General features: G+C 57.6%; 1 protein-coding gene across 1 annotated transcript in view; it reads left to right on the top strand.

The window, feature by feature from the left end:
• Dync1h1 (dynein cytoplasmic 1 heavy chain 1) overlaps positions 1 to 19,537 on the top strand; it is a 73,853-nt gene extending 54,316 nt beyond the window's left edge. Inside the window, exons 43-78 of the mRNA XM_004645405.2 lie at positions 689 to 818; positions 1,371 to 1,504; positions 1,919 to 2,033; positions 2,105 to 2,266; positions 2,340 to 2,554; positions 2,632 to 2,836; positions 4,347 to 4,520; positions 4,605 to 4,724; positions 4,903 to 5,023; positions 6,169 to 6,364; positions 6,690 to 6,807; positions 6,887 to 7,102; positions 7,645 to 7,857; positions 7,941 to 8,068; positions 10,404 to 10,557; positions 12,139 to 12,285; positions 12,374 to 12,524; positions 12,672 to 12,925; positions 13,014 to 13,148; positions 13,225 to 13,319; positions 13,400 to 13,574; positions 13,777 to 13,852; positions 14,677 to 14,837; positions 14,911 to 15,022; positions 15,097 to 15,157; positions 15,228 to 15,351; positions 15,442 to 15,555; positions 16,098 to 16,268; positions 16,451 to 16,668; positions 16,752 to 16,855; positions 17,715 to 17,926; positions 18,150 to 18,303; positions 18,591 to 18,733; positions 18,812 to 18,980; positions 19,103 to 19,230; positions 19,382 to 19,537. Coding sequence (XP_004645462.1) covers positions 689 to 818; positions 1,371 to 1,504; positions 1,919 to 2,033; positions 2,105 to 2,266; positions 2,340 to 2,554; positions 2,632 to 2,836; positions 4,347 to 4,520; positions 4,605 to 4,724; positions 4,903 to 5,023; positions 6,169 to 6,364; positions 6,690 to 6,807; positions 6,887 to 7,102; positions 7,645 to 7,857; positions 7,941 to 8,068; positions 10,404 to 10,557; positions 12,139 to 12,285; positions 12,374 to 12,524; positions 12,672 to 12,925; positions 13,014 to 13,148; positions 13,225 to 13,319; positions 13,400 to 13,574; positions 13,777 to 13,852; positions 14,677 to 14,837; positions 14,911 to 15,022; positions 15,097 to 15,157; positions 15,228 to 15,351; positions 15,442 to 15,555; positions 16,098 to 16,268; positions 16,451 to 16,668; positions 16,752 to 16,855; positions 17,715 to 17,926; positions 18,150 to 18,303; positions 18,591 to 18,733; positions 18,812 to 18,980; positions 19,103 to 19,230; positions 19,382 to 19,510 — 5,434 coding nt within the window. The 3' untranslated portion in view covers positions 19,511 to 19,537. The remainder of the gene's footprint in view (positions 1 to 688; positions 819 to 1,370; positions 1,505 to 1,918; positions 2,034 to 2,104; positions 2,267 to 2,339; positions 2,555 to 2,631; positions 2,837 to 4,346; positions 4,521 to 4,604; positions 4,725 to 4,902; positions 5,024 to 6,168; positions 6,365 to 6,689; positions 6,808 to 6,886; positions 7,103 to 7,644; positions 7,858 to 7,940; positions 8,069 to 10,403; positions 10,558 to 12,138; positions 12,286 to 12,373; positions 12,525 to 12,671; positions 12,926 to 13,013; positions 13,149 to 13,224; positions 13,320 to 13,399; positions 13,575 to 13,776; positions 13,853 to 14,676; positions 14,838 to 14,910; positions 15,023 to 15,096; positions 15,158 to 15,227; positions 15,352 to 15,441; positions 15,556 to 16,097; positions 16,269 to 16,450; positions 16,669 to 16,751; positions 16,856 to 17,714; positions 17,927 to 18,149; positions 18,304 to 18,590; positions 18,734 to 18,811; positions 18,981 to 19,102; positions 19,231 to 19,381) is intronic.
• The last annotated feature ends 337 nt before the right edge of the window (positions 19,538 to 19,874 follow it).

Raw genomic sequence — 19,874 nt, 5'->3', positions numbered from 1 at the left:
GAGAGAGAGAGAGAGAGAGAGAGAGAGAGAGAGAGAGAGAGTGTGTGTGTGTGTGTGTGTGTGGCCAGCTCAGCCCACCAGGGGCAGGGCTGGCTGGCATGTGGTGCTGGGAGATCGAACCACAGTCCCTGTGCTTTGCCAAGCTTGTTTCAAGTAGGTGCTTTAGACCACTGAGCCATCTCTCCAGCCCGTTTGCCCTTTTTAATGAAGGAAAACAAAACTACTATGTATTTGTCACAGACTTCCCATAACATCAGGGAAATTTGTGTTTTGTTTTAATATTTTTGCATAGGCTCCAGCATAACAGTGACCCTGACCTCAGGTGCATCCTGCACCTTGCCACTGTTGCGCTTTGGACTTCCGAGAGCCCCCCGAGTCTAGATCAGGCTGCTGTTCTCCGCAGGCCTCCGCGGCACTGGGAGCATTGCTTCCAACAGGCTCCAGCAGGGCGCATGGACTGCACCTGGGCCAGCTCTAGGAGGCCGAGGCAGGAGGAGCACCCAGTCTCAGGCATTCACAACCAGCCTGGGCTGCCTAGCAGCGCCTCCCCTCAAACACAAAAGCAAGTTTCTGCTTTCATTTCTGAAGTCAGCGTGGCTGCTGAGGAAATAATGAGGGCCCCGTGCTCACAGCCTGCTGAGTCCGGCTTGGCCCCCACCGACTCCTCTCTCGCTCGCCCCTCCTGCAGGCTGGTGGAGGATGAGGAGCGGCGCTGGACTGATGAGAACATTGACATGGTCGCCCTGAAGCACTTCCCCAACATAGACAAGGAAAAGGCCATGAGCCGGCCCATCCTGTACAGCAACTGGCTGTCCAAGGTGAGGGGCCACGCCGCTCCCCAGCCCACCCTTCTCTACCCCTTGCTGAGCGCTCCCCTCAGTCACCGTGGCCAAGTGTCACCTCCCCTGGAAGGTTGCCACTCACGACAGAGCCCCGGGTCTGCACAGGAAGGCTGTGCCATGCAGCATGGAGAAGGCTGACAGTCACACGTCCAAGTAGGAGGCCTCACACCCAAGGCCCCAGCTGGGTCGCACGGGGCCCTCCGTGAAGGGACCGGAGCCGCTGCTCACCACGTGGTGCACACCCTGCTCCAGGATCATGCTGTGCTTCTCCGTGTGTTCAGAAAAGTTTTAGTTTTTATCTGTAATGCAAAATTATGAGTTAGTTTGAACACCGATGTAAAGACGTAGATCTTAGGGTTCTAAGAACATAAATCAGTTTACACTGTTAGTGTTGCGTTGTAAAAGTGACCTCCCATTGCACTTTTCAGCAGTGTCTCCATACTGGAAGGAAGTAACAGGGACGTGGTTCTGGTGCTTCAGGTGGTTTCTTCTAAGCAACGTGGGTGGTCATCTTTCTCTCTCTTATAGGATTACATCCCAGTCGACCAAGAAGAATTGAGAGACTACGTCAAAGCGAGGCTGAAGGTCTTCTATGAAGAAGAGCTCGATGTTCCTCTGGTACTGTTCAATGAGGTGCTGGACCATGTGCTCAGGATCGACAGGTGAGCGTTTGGCTCCTGGCCCATCTTGGGGGCGGGATCATGCCTCAACCCCAGGCTGCCCCCGCCCCTGCCCCGCCTCTCCTGCCCGCTGTGCTCTCCTCTTCTCCAAGTCCAGCTTCACGGTCCAAACCTTGGGTCCCAAGAAGAATGTTGCTCCCCACACCCCTCCAGAGCTAGGCTCGTCCCCTCAGGACCCCTGAGAGTCCAGAACAGCCAGACCGTGCCTTGCCATTGTTCGTGTCCCCACTGGACCTGGCAGATAACAGCTGCTCAACAACGTTTAATGTACAAGCTCAGCTTCAGACATACTCAGGTTCAAACAAAACAGCACAGGTTCAGTACCAGAAGAGTTTAGGACATGAGTGTTCAAGGGGGATGAGGCACAGCAGCCTTGACATTTATCTTATGTTGCAGAATATTCCGCCAACCCCAAGGCCACTTGCTTCTGATTGGTGTCAGTGGAGCAGGAAAGACCACCTTGTCCCGCTTTGTGGCCTGGATGAATGGCTTGAGCGTCTACCAGATCAAGGTGGGTCAGCAGCAGCCCCGCTCCCTACAGCGCCAGGCTGAGCAAGTCCCTGACTGGGGCTGCCTCCGCAGGTGCACAGGAAGTACACTGGGGAGGACTTCGACGAGGACCTGCGCACGGTGTTGCGACGCTCCGGCTGCAAGAATGAGAAGATAGCATTTATAATGGATGAGTCCAATGTTCTGGATTCTGGGTTCCTGGAGCGGATGAACACCCTTCTGGCTAATGGAGAGGTGACTGGGTGGCAGGTGGTGTGGTACCTCATGCCCAGGGGCAGTGCATCACCACGGGGTTCATTTCCCTCAGGTTCCTGGGCTCTTCGAAGGAGACGAGTACGCCACCCTGATGACACAGTGTAAGGAGGGTGCACAGAAGGAAGGCCTGATGCTGGACTCCCACGAGGAGCTCTACAAGTGGTTCACAAGCCAGGTCATCCGCAACCTGCATGTCGTGTTCACCATGAACCCATCCTCTGAGGGGCTCAAGGACCGGGCGGCCACATCGCCTGCCCTCTTTAATAGGTACGCTGGGCCTGGTCACCAGCTCCCGCTGAGGACAGCCCCTGCTGGCAGTGGGTCTGAGACTGGCATCTCGGCAGGTGTGTGCTGAACTGGTTTGGGGACTGGTCCACCGAAGCCCTGTACCAAGTTGGCAAAGAATTCACGAGTAAAATGGACCTGGAGAAGCCCAACTACATCGTGCCAGATTACATGCCAGTAGTGTATGACAAGCTGCCACAGCCGCCGTCACACCGTGAGGCCATCGTGAACAGCTGTGTGTTCGTCCATCAGACTCTTCACCAGGTGAGTCCAGTTGAGTGCATGCGAGAATGATTCGTCCTCATGCTGTTAGGGACTCTGGGTGACGTCATGGTGCCCATGCTGCAGACATGCGTGTTTCTCCCTTGTTTCCTTTCTACTAAGCGATGTCTCACCCTTGTTCCCAGGCTGGAGTTTTCCTGGCCCCATGGCTCTCTGCCTCTGCAGAGCTGTCCTCTCCTCCTCCCATCCCCCCACTTCGAGTCCAGGCCTCCCCTGCTCTGGATCAGGGCTTGCCATGCAACATGTCCAGATGCAGGGTTGTGGCTGCCACCAGTTAGGCTTTCTTCCAGAAACCTGCTGGTTTCGCTTGCTGACCCTTACTTACCTACACCTTTGGGCTCCATAAGTCTACTGCTGCCTGCCAGGAAAGCTGTACGAACCCTGCTGGAGCTCCTGTTCCCGGCACCAGTGCCCTCCCAGCCAGCCCCGCAGCTCCTAGCGCATTGTCCGTTCCAGGCCACAGGAGACCAGAGCCCTGTGGTACATAAGCCTGTTTCTGTATCATTTCCTCTTTCAGTGTCTCTTGAAAGTCAGCACTGTGAATAACTACTATGAAGACAACAGTATGCAGTGTGTTCTTGTGTCATACTAACCTGTTCTGAAACTATCATTGCTACTTTGTCTTTTTTTCTCATTAAAATTAGTAAAAGATTAAAAAAAAAAACGCACTAGCCAGGCTACACTGTGATTCCAGAACTCTTCAGGCAGAGGTTTCTGGGTTGCTGCTAGTTTGAGGCTGAGCTACACTACATAGTGAAACTCTGTCTCAAAAACAAAGGGGATGGGGAGATAGCTCAGCAGTCTAAGCACCTGCCTGGCAAGTGCAAGGACCTGGGTTTGATCCCTCGTACTACATGCTGTGCCGGCCACTGAAAGCAGGTATAGTGGCACTGCCTATAATCCGAGCACTGGGGAGGCTGAGATGGGAGGATCACTACAAGTCTGAGTTGCATGGAGACCCTATACCAAATAAATAAAGTTTTTTACTTAAAAAAATAACAGTAGGGCTGGGGAGATAGCTCAGTTGAATAAGCAGTTGCCTGGCAAGTACAAGGGCCTGAGTTCAGTCCCCAGTTCAGCTAATAATAATAATAATAATAATAATAATAATAATAATACCCAACAAAGGGGCCAGGGATATAGCTCAGTAGCGTTAGCACCTGCTTGGCAAGTACAGGGTATCATGTTGGAGCCCCAGTATCAAAGACAGAAACAGAAGGAGCAGTGAGGGAAGCAGACACAACATTCCGTGGGCCTTTGCACCTACAGCATGCTGTGAGGTTAGAGGGTCAGACCTGTGAGGGCCGCTGGAGGGGCGGGCTCTTTGGTCAGGCCTGCTGAGCGCTCGCAGCTGGCTGGCTGCCCTCCCGCGTGTCCTGACGCTGAGCTGGGCAGTGTGCGTGCGGCCTAGTGAGGTGAAACAGGAGGTTGCCTGAGGCTGAGGCACAGCGCATCTGGGAGAGAGAGAAAAGTTGACTTTCCCTCCTGCAAGGCCAATGCTCGGCTCGCCAAGCGAGGAGGCAGGACGATGGCCATCACCCCTCGCCACTACCTTGACTTCATCAACCACTACGCCAATCTTTTCCACGAGAAACGCAGCGAGCTGGAGGAGCAGCAAATGCACCTGAATGTCGGGCTCAGAAAGATCAAGGAAACCGTGGACCAGGTAGGCCTGGGCCAGCCTCGCCCTGGGGCTGGGCCTCGGGGAGGACTTCCGTTTCTAAGCTCCCACTGTGGGTCACGCGCCCAGGTGGAAGAGCTGCGCAGAGACCTGCGGATAAAGAGCCAGGAGCTGGAGGTGAAGAACGCTGCAGCCAACGACAAGCTGAAAAAGATGGTGAAAGACCAGCAGGAGGCCGAGAAGAAAAAGGTACTTCTCTTCGTCGTCTGCCTCCAGGGCCCTGGGCAGACTCGGATGCAGTGAGGAGCAAGAACTTCGTTTGAGATGGGCTTTGGGATCTGTGTGTATGCGTATGTGGCAGGGGCCGTCGAGGAGTCACTCAGCCTGTTCCCGCAGATCCGTGTGCCTGAGCACCTTTCCATCCTAGGTCATGAGCCAAGAAATCCAGGAACAGTTGCACAAGCAGCAGGAAGTGATTGCAGACAAGCAGATGAGCGTCAAAGAGGACCTGGACAAGGTGGAGCCCGCCGTCATCGAGGCCCAGAATGGTAGGTCTTGCCAGCGCCCTCAGTGTCCCTCAGTGCTCCCAGTGGCTGGTACAGGGTCCTGCGGATTCCTTGCATAGTTAGTAAAGACCTGAAGCCTTTCTGAATCCTCAGGGCCAGCCAGGCACCATGCACGCATCTCTCATCCCAGCACTTGGTAGCTGAGGCCAAAGGGTTTTGAGTGTGAGGCCAGCTTGGACTACGTAGAATGTAACCAAATTTCTTAAGGTTGTCTCTATCTTTTAGAGTGAAGTTCCTGTATAATTCATCTGATTTGCCACATTAACTGCTCTTACTAGAGAAAACTGGCCAAATAAGCATTATGTCACTAGGTATCTTTAAAGATGTTGATAATTACAATGCTACCTGGATTCACAAACTCGGTTGTCTCTAGGATTATGGTCCCAGAGCTGGACAAGAGCCGAATCAGATTTCCCCATAAAGAAGCAGTGAGGGCTGGAGAGATGGCTCAGTGGTCTAAAGCACCTACTCGGAGGGAGTTTGGCAAAGCACAGGGACCGCGGTTCAATCCCCCAGCACCACATGCCAGCGCCCCCTGGTGGGCTGAGCTGGCCACACACACACAATGAATAAATAAATAAAATTAAAAAAAAAAAGCAGTGAGATAGCTCAGCAGACTAAGTGCCTGCTTAGGCAAGCGCAGGGACCAGGGTTCAATCCCTGGCACTGTGTGATGTGCCAGCCCCACCCCCAGGCGCACTGAGCCAGCCACAGAGACTGGGTGTGGTGGCGCATGCCTCTAATCAACAGAGCCTCACTAAGTTGCCTGGGTTTTTTAGGAGCGTCCACCAGCAGGCGTAGTATGATCAGGTGCGTCTGGTTGTGCTAGTGGGCGTAGTGCGATCAGGTGCATCTAGCCGTACTGGTGAGCGTAGTGCGATCAGGTGCGTCTAGCCGTACTGGTGAGCGTAGTGCGATCAGGTGCGTCTAGCCGTACTGGTGGGCGTAGTGTGATCAGGTGCGTCTAGCCGTACTGGTGGGCGTAGTGTGATCAGGTGCGTCTAGCCGTACTGGTGAGCGTAGTGCGATCAGGTGCGTCTAGCTGTCTCAGGCCTGCCAGGACGCCACCCCTGGGGCTGGGCAGTAGCCTCAGCCTCTGGCCTCTCACCGCCCCGCCCCTGCCACAGCCGTAAAGTCCATCAAGAAGCAGCACCTGGTGGAGGTGCGGTCCATGGCCAACCCCCCTGCGGCCGTGAAGTTGGCCCTCGAGTCCATCTGCCTGCTGCTGGGCGAGAGCACCACGGACTGGAAGCAGATCCGCTCCATCATCATGCGTGAGAACTTCATCCCCACCATCGTCAACTTCTCTGCCGAGGAGATCAGGTAGGGAGCCATGAGCCACAGCGCGTGTGCCTCCCTGGACCTCGTCCTCGGAGGCTCACCGGCCCTTCGGCCTGTCCTGGGTAGCCGGGGGTGCCTGGTGGATGTTGCCCTTGGATGAGGTTGGGGTCAGAGCCACAAGCTGCTGCCCCAGAACCAGCGCAGGGTCTGTCCCTCTGGGCAGCATTGCCCCCTGTGCACCTGGCTCATCCTCTGGGTCATCTGGGCAGCAATATGGGAGGTAGCTCTGGACCCCTCTGTCACTGGTTCCAGGAAATCAGTGGCCTGATTTGGCCTGTGCGTGCTTAGAAATAAAACTCTTCCACAGTGATGCCATAAGGGAGAAAATGAAGAAAAACTACATGTCCAATCCAAGTTACAACTATGAAATTGTGAACCGGGCTTCGCTGGCATGCGGTCCCATGGTGAAATGGGCCATCGCACAGGTCAGTGTGGGCCGGGGGCTCTGCGCCTGCTGATGCTGCCCGCCTCCTGTGCATCACACCCACCCCTTGCCCTTCGCAGCTGAACTACGCAGATATGCTCAAGCGTGTTGAGCCCCTGCGAAACGAGCTGCAGAAGTTGGAGGATGACGCCAAGGACAACCAGCAGAAGGCCAACGAGGTGGAGCAGATGATCCGTGACCTCGAGGCCAGTATTGCGCGCTACAAGGAGGAGTATGCTGTGCTCATCTCAGAGGCCCAGGCCATCAAGGCGGACCTGGCGGCTGTGGAGGCGAAGGTACGCAGGCTCCGGGTCTGTGGTGCGCTGGCCCTGTCCCACATCTGTCGTGCTGTTGAGGCACTCTGTCCTGGTGGAGGACAGGCAAATGTATTGGCTGCTCTGCACCACCGTGTCAGCCCCAGCAACCCAGCTCTTTATGTCTACTGGAGCCTGAGTATTTACAGCATGGTCTGTGGAGGGGGACACCAGCCTGCAGGCCCAGAGGCTGCCTGCTCCACATCCCTGTATATGCCTCACCTTGTGGGCCTTGCCAGTGTCTCCTGTCCCCTCCCCCATGTGTGGCTGCTCACTCCCTTTTGCTCTGCTGTGCCTCCACGGTGGTCCGCTCTGTCCTGGGGTCCCCTCCAGGTGCCCACCTACTGCCCTCGCCCCAGGCCCTTGGTCCCTGTGCCACTGCCTGGCCTGGCGGGTCCTAGAGCAGCGCTGCTGTCCTGAGTGGGTGCGGCCTGGTCTCAGCACCAGGCCACGTCAGGCCCTGCACGCAGCGTTTAGGCCGCCCTGGCTGTGCTGTTCCTGTACCTCCCTGACTCTCCTCTCAGGTGAATCGAAGCACTGCTCTTCTTAAGAGCTTGTCTGCCGAACGAGAGCGATGGGAGAAGACCAGTGAGACCTTCAAGAACCAGATGTCCACCATCGCCGGGGACTGCCTCTTGTCTGCTGCATTCATTGCCTATGCAGGCTACTTCGACCAGCAGATGCGGCAGAACCTCTTCACCACCTGGTCGCACCACCTGCAGCAAGCCAACATCCAGGTGCCTGGGGGGTCAGAGCGTGCTAAGGCAGGGGCCAGCATTTGCACTTGGGGTGTGGTGTGGCTAACCAGCACCCCCCTCAGTTCCGCACAGACATCGCAAGGACCGAGTACCTGTCTAACGCCGATGAGCGGCTGCGCTGGCAGGCCAGCTCCCTGCCTGCTGATGACCTTTGCACAGAGAACGCCATCATGCTGAAGCGCTTTAACAGGTGCGCTGGCGTGGGGTGGGCACCCCTGGCTCTCTGTGACCATCCCTGCTTTTCTTCAACACTGTAGTTTTAAGGCCTGTAATCCCTACACAGGGGAGGCAAAGGCAGGAAGATCTCCAGTTGGAGGCTATCTTGGGTTACAGAGAGAACCTGTCTCAAAACCACAAGTATTAGTGTATTAATGTTCATCACTGGTAGTGGGCTGGGTGTAAGGTTCTTTTTATTCTCGCATCTTTTGGGGGGGTGATACTAGAGATTAAACTGAGGGCCTTCACGCTGAGCTACATCAGTAGCCCCTTTTTTTGTGAATGTATTTAGTTCAGAGTCTCATTATGCGGGCTTGTAATGATCCTCCCATCTTGGACTTAGAGTAAGCCTTCTGTTTTCACCCTCTCCAGCACTGGATTACAGGCAGTCTCAATGGCTGGCTCAATATGCCCACAAGGGCAGCACCAGCGCAGCCTGTGGTGCCGGGGATCGAACCCCAGTCCCTGCGCTTGCTTAAGCAGGCACTTAGTTTTTTTTTTATTTGATTATTGTACTTTTTTTCCCCCCAGTACCAGAGATCAAACTGGGGACCCTGCACTTGCAAGGCAGGTGCTTATGTCACTGAGTTATCTCCCCAGCCCCAGTCTCCTTCTTATATTGCTTTGTTTTAAAATACCCTTGGCCTTATTAAGTTCCCCAGGCTGGCCTCAAATTTGTGGTCCTCCTGTCAGCCTCCCAGAGTACTGGTCTTTCAGGTCATGCCATTTCTCCCAAATGTCACTTTTTGATTGTCTGAATTATTTTGGAATCAGTCGCATAGTCTCCCATTTTTTTCCTTCCTTCTTTTTCTTTTTTGTACACAGGATCAAAGCCAGGGCCTCACATGCTAGGCAGGCAGTCTGCCAGTGAGCTGCACCCCCAGATGTTCTTGCTGTCACCTTCCAAGATGGGTGGCAGAGCTGTGTTGGCAGCACCACAGTGGCACAGGCCTATAACCCCAGCCCACTTGGAGGCTGAAACAGGACAGTCGCAGTCTTGAACCTAGCTTGGGTAACTTAGCAAGACACTCTCAAGAAGGGGTGCGGACGCAGCTTGGTGCAGAGGTGCAGTGCATCCGCGCCATCACAGAAGAACAGAAAGCGCTCCAGGCGCCGAAGGAGGCTATAGCAGGCAACGACCGCAGGGGCTGGGCAGAGGGCGCCGCAGGACAACCTGCATCGGGTCCCCTCGCAGTGGGCGCCGGGCCTCCCCAGCCGGGCAGGGCGGGCCAGATAGCTCAGCAGACTAAAGCAGAATGCAGCGGCCGGGGTTCGACCCCCAGCGTGCTAGGCCAGCCCCACCTCCGAGGTGCTCTGAGATGGCACTGAGACTGGGCCTGGTGGTGCACCTGTAACCCCAGCACTTGGGAGGCTGAAAGCAGGAGGATCACTACAAGTCCGATCTTCGTGAGACCTGTAGACCCTGTACCAAATACATTTAAAAAAGAAAGAAACTCCAGCTACACGCCTGCCCCTTACCAAGCCTTCCCATGTGCCAGTGTTGACTGCCGGCTTCTGCTCAGGTCACGAGCAGATGCTCGTCCTGGCCAGGTAGTGCTCACATGGACACTGGTGGTGGCTCTGCCTGGGGGCTTCTGCTCCTGGTGTCCACTCAGCAGTAGCCAGGTCCCAGCAGAGGGCCAGACGGGGCAGCAAAAGATGACCCTGTGTCCCCACCGCAGTGGGGCGGGGCAGAGCAGGACTTGGATCTCAGGTGTTGGACTCTGCTGGGAGTGAGCGGAGCAAGGGAGAGGCTCCCCAGGGACATGTGACTGGGCCTGAGTCTGCTCAGAAGCAGTGCCTGGGAGGGGACTTGTGACCAGAACTGAGAAGGGGTAGGGAAGGTGAGCCATGAGCCCTTGGGCCAGCAGTTTCCCAACGTGCATGTGCAGTCAGCATTGTGACTGGGGTCTCTTCTTAGGGTACCAGAGCCTGGCCTTGGCCTCTTGCCTGTCCCCTTGTGGAGGTGGGCCAGATGACAGTCCCAGCCTTAAGGCACACTATAACACAGGCCAGCATTAGGACCCCCAGACGCTGCCACTGGGTATTTGCCTGGAGCCCAGGAGGACCAGCACAGGGCAGTCAGCCGACTGTGCCTGGGAGGGGAGGGCTGAGGATACATCCACCCTAAAGAGGAAAGGAGGTGACAACAGCTGTGCTAACCAGGGCGACTCAGGTCAGGAGGTGACTTAGACTGAAGCTAATCAGCTCAGTCAGCCTGTCTGTAGAGCACGTCTGGAGACGTTGAGAGCCCACCCACTGTGGCCACTGCTGAACTCCAAACCTTTCTTCTCTGGCCACCTCCTTAGGTACCCACTGATCATTGACCCCTCTGGCCAGGCAACGGAGTTCATCATGAATGAGTACAAGGACCGGAAGATCACGCGCACCAGCTTCCTGGACGACGCCTTCAGGAAGAACCTGGAAAGTGCGCTGCGATTCGGCAACCCCCTCCTGGTCCAGGTTGGTGTCCTTCAGACCTGCTGCTTCAGCGGGCTCCTTTCAGAAAATCCAGTCTCAGACACGGGTGACGTGAGGTGAAACTGCGTTATGTAGGCATGATGACGGGCTGCCGGAGACCTGGTGTCAGGGGGAAGAAACGCCTTCTGATGTTTGTCCTACAAAAGGCAGGTCCAGGGGCTGGAGAGATGGCTCAGTGGTCTAAAGCACCTACTTAGTACAAGCTTAGCAAAGCACAGTGAACTGCGGTTCGATCCCCCAGCACCACATGCCAGCCAGCCCCGCCCCCTGGTGGGCGGAGCTGGCCACACACACACACACACACACACAAAATAAATGTAAAAATAAATAAGTAGTTTAAAAAAAAAAAGGCAGGTCCAGCTAGGTGTGGGGGCGCATGAGGCAGAGGCAGGAGGGTCAGCTCCTGAGCTGGAGGCCAGCCTCGGCTACATAGTGAGATCCTGTCTCAAAACAAGAAAAAGTCTATAAAAAAAATCCGTCTGTAGACACTCATGTTTATAGCAACACAGCTCCCCAGAAGTGCATCCCAGAAACGGTTTATCTGTCCACGCACAGCTGAATGGATAAGAAAGATGCGCTCTTTACGGTGGAGTACTGAGTGCAGTGCAGTACTGAGTACAGTGGAGTACTGCTTTGCCGTAAGGAAAGATAGACTTGGGGCATGTTAAGAAAAGTAAATGCACCTTGAGCCCGTGGTGTAAAGTGAGGTAAGTCAGACACCAGCTAGGATCAGTGCTTTCCTTACATGGGAAACTCCAAGTGTAAATAAAGATGAAAATAAAAGATGGATACTAAGCAGGGAGGGAGGTCTGGTGCAAAACGGAAGACCAGGAGGCAAGATGGAGGGGAAGGAGGTAAAAAGGAATGACGTGTCACACCCACATGCAGCTAGCTCCCTGGGACATCGTCGTTCCCTGGTATAAAGGGGTGCTAATCAGCTTTGAGAGGAAAGCCAGCCCAGTATGGCGGCACCCTCCTCCGGCCTGTATCTTTGAGGCTGAGCAGAAGGATCACGGGTTCAAGCCCAACCGGGCAACTTACTGAGAGCTGTCTCAGAATTAAAAATAAAACTGGTCATGCTGGTGCATGCCTGTGATCTCAGCACTTGGGAGGCTGGAGCAGGAGGACTGCTGTGAGTTCAAGGCCTGCCTGAACTGCACAGTGAGACCTTACCTGGAAAAAGAATACATAATTAAAAAGCGGTTTAGAACGTAGCTCAATGCAGAGTCCCTGGGTTCAGTTCTTAGTACCACTAAATAAGTGGCAAATCAGTGAAAGCGATCTTTGTCTTTATGCACCTGCCTAGCAAGTACACCTGTAACGAGAGACACATCTTAGGGTCGAAGTGTCCGGTGCAGGAGCCATACCCAGCGTGGCCACCTGGCACTTACTGTGCCTGATCCAAGCAGGAGGTGACCTGCCCCCTGGTGCTGGGGTGGGACCCGTGCTCTGCTGCTCACAGCATGTAGCAAGTTGATGTCCACGCACTTGATGTCCACGCCTGCGTGGAGCTGCCAGTTGCACAGCTGTAGTTGACACCAGTGTCCCTGGTGTGCTGTCCAGGACGTGGAAAGCTACGATCCAGTTTTGAACCCAGTGCTGAACCGTGAGGTCCGACGAACAGGGGGTCGAGTGTTGATTACCCTTGGAGACCAGGACATCGACCTTTCGCCATCATTTGTCATCTTCCTGTCCACCCGAGACCCCACGGTAAGCCGTGTGGCTTCCCAGCAGCCAGAGGCAGTGGTGCTGGCTTGGTGGCAGCAGATTCAGTGGCCTGATGCATCCCTGCGCGCAGGTGGAGTTCCCTCCGGACCTCTGCTCCCGGGTCACCTTCGTGAACTTCACCGTCACACGCAGCAGCTTACAGAGCCAGTGTCTCAATGAGGTGCTGAAGGCGGAAAGGCCCGACGTGGACGAGAAACGCTCCGATCTTCTCAAGCTCCAAGGTGCCGCGCCGAGAGGCTGCTTGTTCGTGGGTGGGAGCCGCAGGGCCTAGTGGCCAGGGGACCCAAGCCAGGAGTCAGGTGGGCGCCTCAGCACGGCTCCTCCTGAGCTGGCATCCGTGTTAAAGCAGCCGTGTTCTGCTCTCTCAGGGGAGTTTCAGCTGCGCCTGCGACAGCTGGAGAAATCCCTTCTGCAAGCTCTGAATGAGGTGAAGGGCCGCATCCTGGACGACGACACCATTATCACCACGCTGGAGAACCTGAAGCGAGAGGCTGCTGAGGTCACCAGGAAGGTGGAGGAGACTGACATCGTCATGCAGGAGGTGGAGACTGTGTCCCAGCAGTACCTGCCGCTGTCCACCGCCTGCAGCAGCATCTACTTCACCATGGAGTCCCTGAAGCAGGTGACGGGCGCCCTGGGCCAGCAGCAGCTGGGCATCTCCCTGGGCCAGGGAAGGGCTGGGGCCAGGCTGACACGCACCCTGCTCGCAGATCCACTTCCTGTACCAGTACTCGCTGCAGTTCTTCCTGGACATCTACCACAATGTCCTGTACGAGAACCCCAACCTCAAGGGCGTCACTGACCACACACAGCGCCTCTCGGTCATAACCAAGGACCTCTTCCAGGTGAGATGGGCGGGACATGGCTGGGTGGTGGTGGGCCGCGGCTTTGCAGTGCCACCGACCTCTCCCACCATCCCAGGTGGCATTCAACCGGGTGGCCAGAGGCATGCTGCACCAAGACCACATCACCTTTGCCATGCTGCTAGCTAGGATCAAGCTGAAAGGCACTGTGGGGTAAGGCACACCCCACCTGTCCTTCCCTTTCTGGAGTGCCCGGCTGTGAGTGCCCAGGCCCACTTGACCTCCCCCCACAGGGAGCCCGCCTATGATGCTGAGTTCCAGCACTTCCTGCGGGGCAAGGAGATTGTGCTGAGCGCTGGCTCCACCCCCAAGGTTGCGGGCCTGACAGTGGAGCAGGCGGAAGCTGTGGCACGGCTAAGCTGCCTACCTGCGTTCAAAGACCTGATTGCCAAGGTCCAGGCCGATGAGGTGACTGTCGCTATGTGTCCCTGTGTCCACCCGTGTGGTAAGGTCCTGGCCATGTGTCATGCGTGCTCCCTGTGCTCGGCTCAGGACTGGGGAGGGTTCAATGAAAGAGCCGCATGAGGCCCTGGGCCCCACCCACAGCACAGCCCCGGCCCAGAAGAACCAGCCATATATATCCCTTGGTGACCTCTTCTCCTCTCCACAGCAATTTGGCATCTGGCTGGACAGCAGCTCCCCGGAGCAGACCGTGCCACACCTCTGGAACGAGGATTCGCCCTCAAGTGAGTCTCACCAGGCCTCCTCGTAGGCCTGGGTGCTTGCTGCTCCTTGGAGGGCACTTCCACTCCCATCACTGGGAGGTTGAGGCAGGAGGAACACAGTTTTGAGCCTAGCCTGGGCACCTTACTGACTTAGTGAGGCACTGTCTCAGAGTTAAATGTTTTTTAAAGACCTGGGGCTGTGATTCAGTGGAAAGGCCTTAGGTTCAATCTCCAGTGCTACCGCAAAAAGGAAAGAAAGATGGTATTTCCAAAAAGAATAAGTCACAGATTCTCAAGGTAACTATGTCACTGTTAAAACTTTTTAGGAAAGTGGCTCCTACATATAGGAATTGGCTTAGACACAGCAGATTGATACCAGGTGTGATGGCATATGACAGCACTCAGGAGGCAGAAGCAGGAGAATTGAGAGTTCAAGGCCAACCTAGACAGCTTAGCAAGCTGAGGCCAGCCTGCGTTAAGTGTGGACGGCAGAGACTTTGCTGATTCCAGTCAGGCGTGCTAGTGCACACGTACAGTCCTAGCTGCATCCTTGGGAAGCTGAGGCAGTGAGATATGAGTAGAGGGCCAGCCTGGGCGACCTACTACCCATCAAAGGAAAACACAGAGCTGGGGACGGGCTGTGGTAGAGTACCCTACCCTGAGCAAGGTCCCAGGTTCATCTTAGTATTGCAGAAGATAGAGATGACTGGCACATGGCTCCTCGTTCTGTGGCTCCGCCTGGGCAGTGAGGTGGTTTCCCAGGGACATCCTGTTGCGTCTCGGCCGCGGCTAGATGCTAAGTAGGCCCCCAAGCACACACCCTCACACCTCGGGTCCCCTTGCAGCCTCCATCGGGCAGGCCGTCCACCGCCTCCTGCTCATCCAGGCCTTCCGGCCCGACCGCCTCCTGGCCATGGCCCACATGTTCGTCTCCACAAACCTCGGGGAGTCTTTCATGTCCATCATGGAGCAGCCGCTTGACCTGGCACATATCGTGGGCACTGAGGTGAGTCCCAGGACCAAGGGGTCTCCCAGTCCTCACTGAAGGGGCGGCTGCTCACTTCTGCTCTTCCTCACAGGTGAAGCCCAACACGCCCGTCCTAATGTGCTCAGTGCCTGGCTACGATGCCAGTGGGCACGTGGAGGACCTTGCGGCCGAGCAGAACACACAGATCACTTCGATTGCCATTGGTAAGGGTCTGGCCACTGCGGACGGGCCCCCGGGCCCCTGGGTGCATGACTGACGCTGCGCTTCCCCGTTCCAGGCTCGGCGGAAGGCTTTAACCAAGCAGACAAAGCAATCAACACTGCCGTGAAGTCTGGCAGGTAGGCCTGAGGTCCAGCCCGGGTCCCCAGTTCCCAGAGGAGCACATGGCTGAGCGCCCTTTCCCCACAGGTGGGTGATGCTGAAGAACGTGCACCTGGCCCCCGGCTGGCTGATGCAGCTGGAGAAGAAGCTGCACTCCCTGCAGCCACACGCCTGCTTCCGCCTCTTCCTCACCATGGAGATCAACCCCAAGGTGGGCGGGGTGGGCGGGCATCACCTACATGCGCCACCCGCATGCATGCGCAGGGCCACCCCTCACCTGCAGGTGTACGTCCTCCTCCAGGTGCCCGTGAACCTGCTCCGTGCTGGCCGCATCTTTGTGTTTGAGCCACCGCCAGGAGTGAAGGCCAACATGCTGCGGACGTTCAGCAGCATCCCCGTGTCGCGGATCTGCAAGGTAGCGGGTGCTCCTGCTTCTCACAGGCCAGGCGCAGCCCCTTCCCCGCAGTGCCCTGTGGCCGATGCACAGGTCCTTTTAAGTGCAGCCAGAACTTCTGTGCTCGGCAAGGTGGAGGCCCACGCACACTTCAGTGTTTGGTCTCAGGTGTGGACCCCAGGGAGGACCCATGGGGAAGCCATCTAGAGCCATGCCAGTGTGGTCCAGTGGCCACAGGAGCCCCAGGCAGGCAGGTGCCCAGGCAGCACAAGGCCGTGACAGCAATCCCATCAGTGTGCTCTGCATTCCACTGTTTGGTTCTGCACCGCAGTCCAGCGCCAGGGTCTGTCTTCTGTAGTGCTGCTACTGACTGAGTAAAGTCAGCTGTCACTTTCATCGGTAGCAAAGCCTGGTACCCTCCCAGTAGCCACCTCGCTTTACGTGGCACCTCCTTGTGCCCTAGGCTCCCAGGTAAGGGGTCAGAGTGTGGCAGCACGGTGGATCCGTGGTCCTCCACGCAGCATGCTGCTCACTCACCGCTCTGCCCCGTCCCCTCCCTCCAGTCTCCCAACGAGCGGGCACGCCTGTACTTCCTGCTGGCCTGGTTCCATGCCATCATCCAAGAGCGCCTGCGCTATGCACCGCTGGGGTGGTCAAAGAAGTATGAGTTTGGGGAATCTGACCTGCGGTCAGCCTGTGACACCGTGGACACGTGGCTGGATGACACAGCCAAGGCAAGTAGCCATACTGCGCCTGGAGCCCGCAGCCCTTGGAGGAAGCCCTGTAGCCACGGGTCAGGGAAGGGTGGGCTGGCAACCCAGGAACATGTTGATGTTGCAGCAGCCTGTGGTGTGCTTGTTGGTATGAAGGAGGAAGTGGGCTTCCAGGGTGTGCGTGACTAGCCTTGCCTCCCCAGGGCCGCCAGAACATCTCGCCTGATAAGATCCCGTGGTCAGCCTTGAAGACCTTGATGGCCCAGTCCATCTATGGCGGCCGTGTGGACAACGAGTTTGATCAGCGTCTGCTCAACACCTTCCTGGAGCGCCTATTCACCACCCGCAGCTTCGACAGCGAATTCAAGCTGGCATGCAAGGTGGACGGGCACAAGGACATTCAGATGCCCGACGGCATCAGGTGCCCATGCAGCCTCTGGGCTGGGGGGTGGGCGGCACAGCTCCAAGCTGCCCCTAATGCTGCCTGCCACTGCACTTTTCCAGGCGAGAGGAGTTCGTGCAGTGGGTGGAGCTGCTCCCCGACACCCAGACACCATCCTGGCTCGGGCTGCCCAACAACGCTGAGCGTGTGCTGCTGACCACACAGGGTGGGTGGACCCTGCCTGCCTGGGGGACGCGGGTGGAGCCCCATTCAGAGGAAGTGCCTGCCTGTTACACAGTGAGCTGCACATGAGGTTGAGATTTTCCTCCCTGCTCAGGAGCACGTTTTCCTGGGGATGAAAAGGACATAGTGCTGGGAATCAGAGACGGGCTAGGACATGATCTAGTGGTCATTTCTTCAGCAGGTTCACAGCCCAGCAGCATCGGCCTCCTCACAACCTGGGGGAACATGCTGTCTTGGGCCACAGGGGTGGCTCAGTAGTAGAGTGCTGGCCATTTCACTCCAGGCCTAGGTCTGTCCCAGCCCACAGAGAAATGAAACAGAGTTGAGACCGACAGACCTGCACAGGCGGGGTGGAGGTAGCACCGGGCCTGGCATCCCCAAGGTGGTGCACCCCTCAGAACCTGCCTGGCATCCCTTGTCAGGGCCCACTACAGCTCTGGCGATGCCCTGTCCTCCACGAGTCCCTGCAGGTGTTACCACGGCTCACCGGCACCAACGCCGGTGCTCACTGGGCCTGAGCAGCCATGGTGCCGTAAGAGTCCTGGCCCAGTCTCCCAGGCTCCTGAGCCCCATGAGGCTCCCCCAGGCAGAGGGGCCAAGGGGAATCCCTCTCCCAGCTGAGCTCCTCCCAAGCTGCGCTACAGGCTGTGGGCACTGGGTCCTCCTGGTCTGTGGCCCCAGCTGCCTGCATACTGGCTGAGCCCTGTGCCTGGGGCAGGCATCGCACACCTGGCTCGGTGCAGGAGCCCGGGCTGGTGCTGCCGGGCGTGGGGCGTGTGATCCTGGGCTGGGCACGAGGCTGGGCCCTCACGTGGTCGACGCCCCACGCCCCTCCGCCACAGGTGTGGATATGATCAGCAAGATGCTGAAGATGCAGATGCTGGAGGATGAGGATGACCTGGCCTACGCCGAGACTGAGAAGAAGGCCCGCGCAGATGCCACGGCCGACGGGCGCCCGGCCTGGATGCGCACGCTGCACACTACGGCTTCCAACTGGCTGCACCTCATCCCACACAGCCTGGGCCCCCTCAAGCGCACGGTGGAGAACATCAAGGTGGGCGCTGCCGGCCACCTGGAGCCCGGCAGACACCTGGAGCCCGGCAGGGGGCGGCCCCTTCTGGTCTCCTGTGGTTGGTGTGGGCGTTGTGACACTGGGGCCCAGGCACAGTGGACCGTCCCCAGCCCTTTCCATATTGTCCCCTGTGGGTCCCACAAGTTCCCTGGGCAGACCCACGTGCGGCTCCTCGGCTGAGCCCTCACCCCCTCCCCCACCTCAGGACCCTCTATTCCGGTTCTTCGAGAGGGAGGTGAAGATGGGTGCACGGCTCCTGCAGGACGTGCGCCAGGACCTGGCTGACGTTGTACAGGTCTGCGAGGGCAAGAAGAAGCAGACCAACTACCTGCGCACGCTCATCAACGCGCTCGTCAAAGGTGCACGCACCTCACCTCCCAAGGCTGCTGCCCGGCAGTGGCCAGCTCTCCCCGCTCTGGCATCAGGCAGGGGATCCTGAGGGTGGGGCGGAGCATGCCCTGTGCAGCTTGGAGCCACCCTCTGGGCTCAGCTTGTCATCCTTCGTGTGGGCCTGGGCCTGAAGCTGGAGCCTTGGGCTCTGCCCCATCCTCCGGCCCCAGCCCGTGAGCCCTGAGGACGGAGTGGGTAGGGCACAGCCGGGGCAGCCGCCCAGCGCCCGTCCCAGCCAGGTCTCCTGCACCCCCAGGCATCCTGCCGCAGAGCTGGTCCCACTACACGGTGCCTGCAGGCATGACGGTCATCCAGTGGGTGTCTGACTTCAGCGAGCGCATCAAGCAGCTGCAGAGCATTTCGCTGGCGGCTGCGTCTGGTGGCGCCAAGGAGCTCAAGGTAGGGACGCACTTGGGACCCCGGGACACAGCCCCACTGTCCTCAGAGCTCACCTGACAGAGCCCTGTGTTCCCACAGAACATCCACGTGTGCCTGGGTGGCCTGTTTGTGCCTGAGGCCTACATCACAGCCACCAGGCAGTACGTGGCACAGGCCAACAGCTGGTCCCTGGAGGAGCTGTGCCTGGAGGTCAATGTCACCACCTCCCAGAGCGCCACCCTGGATGCCTGCAGCTTCGGTGTCACAGGTGAGCTCCCGTGTTGGCCTGCTGGACAGGACCTCTTGCTGTCCACCCATGGCCTGTGTGGGTCCTGGGAGGACCTGGGTTCCTTTGTCCACACCAGGCCGTGTCACCCTCTTTCCTTGCAGGCCTCAAGCTACAGGGTGCCACCTGCAGCAACAACAAGCTGTCGCTGTCCAACGCCATTTCCACAGTCCTTCCACTGACTCAGCTGCGCTGGGTCAAGCAGACCAACGCTGAGAAGAAGGCCAGCGTGGTGAGTGCAGCGGCCTTGCTCTGGTCAGGAACACCGGGAGGGACCCGGCCCACAGACGCATTTCCTGTCCAGAGCCCTGCTGTCCCCCCACATTTCCCAGCACAGGGTGGGCCTTGTCACAGGCCGCCACCAGCCTCCATTGTCCCCACAGGTGACCCTGCCTGTCTACCTGAACTTCACCCGGGCCGACCTCATCTTCACTGTGGACTTCGAGATCGCCACAAAGGAGGACCCGCGGAGCTTCTACGAGCGCGGCGTGGCCGTGCTGTGCACCGAGTGAGCTGGCTGCTTCCTGTGACAGTGACAGCAGAGCTCAGCCATCACTCAGCCCCCAGCCTGGAGGAGGTGTGGACTCGAGGGAAGGGGCATCTGAGGTGGCATGTGGGGTGGGGCTGGACGCTGGAGGATGCAGCTGTTTTTATCGAGTGGACTGTGGCTGTTTTATGAAATAAAACACTAAGTGTGACCCAGCTTCGCATCTCCTGCCAGCCATACCCCAGCAGGCTCTGAGTGAGGAACAGCCCTTACAGCCATCGGCACCCCGATGGCCCGGGGCCAGGCCACTCCAGGTCCCAGAGCCGCGCTGTCCTGCCCACACCGCAACCATGGGGAGGCCTGTGTCAGCACAAGTCCCATGTGCTGAG

This window comes from Octodon degus, unplaced genomic scaffold (assembly GCF_000260255.1).
Source record: "Octodon degus isolate 3935 unplaced genomic scaffold, OctDeg1.0 scaffold00226, whole genome shotgun sequence".
Taxonomy (NCBI): Eukaryota; Metazoa; Chordata; class Mammalia; order Rodentia; family Octodontidae; genus Octodon; species Octodon degus.
Note: the sequence above shows the minus strand (reverse complement) of the source record. Positions and strands in the feature narration are given on the sequence as shown.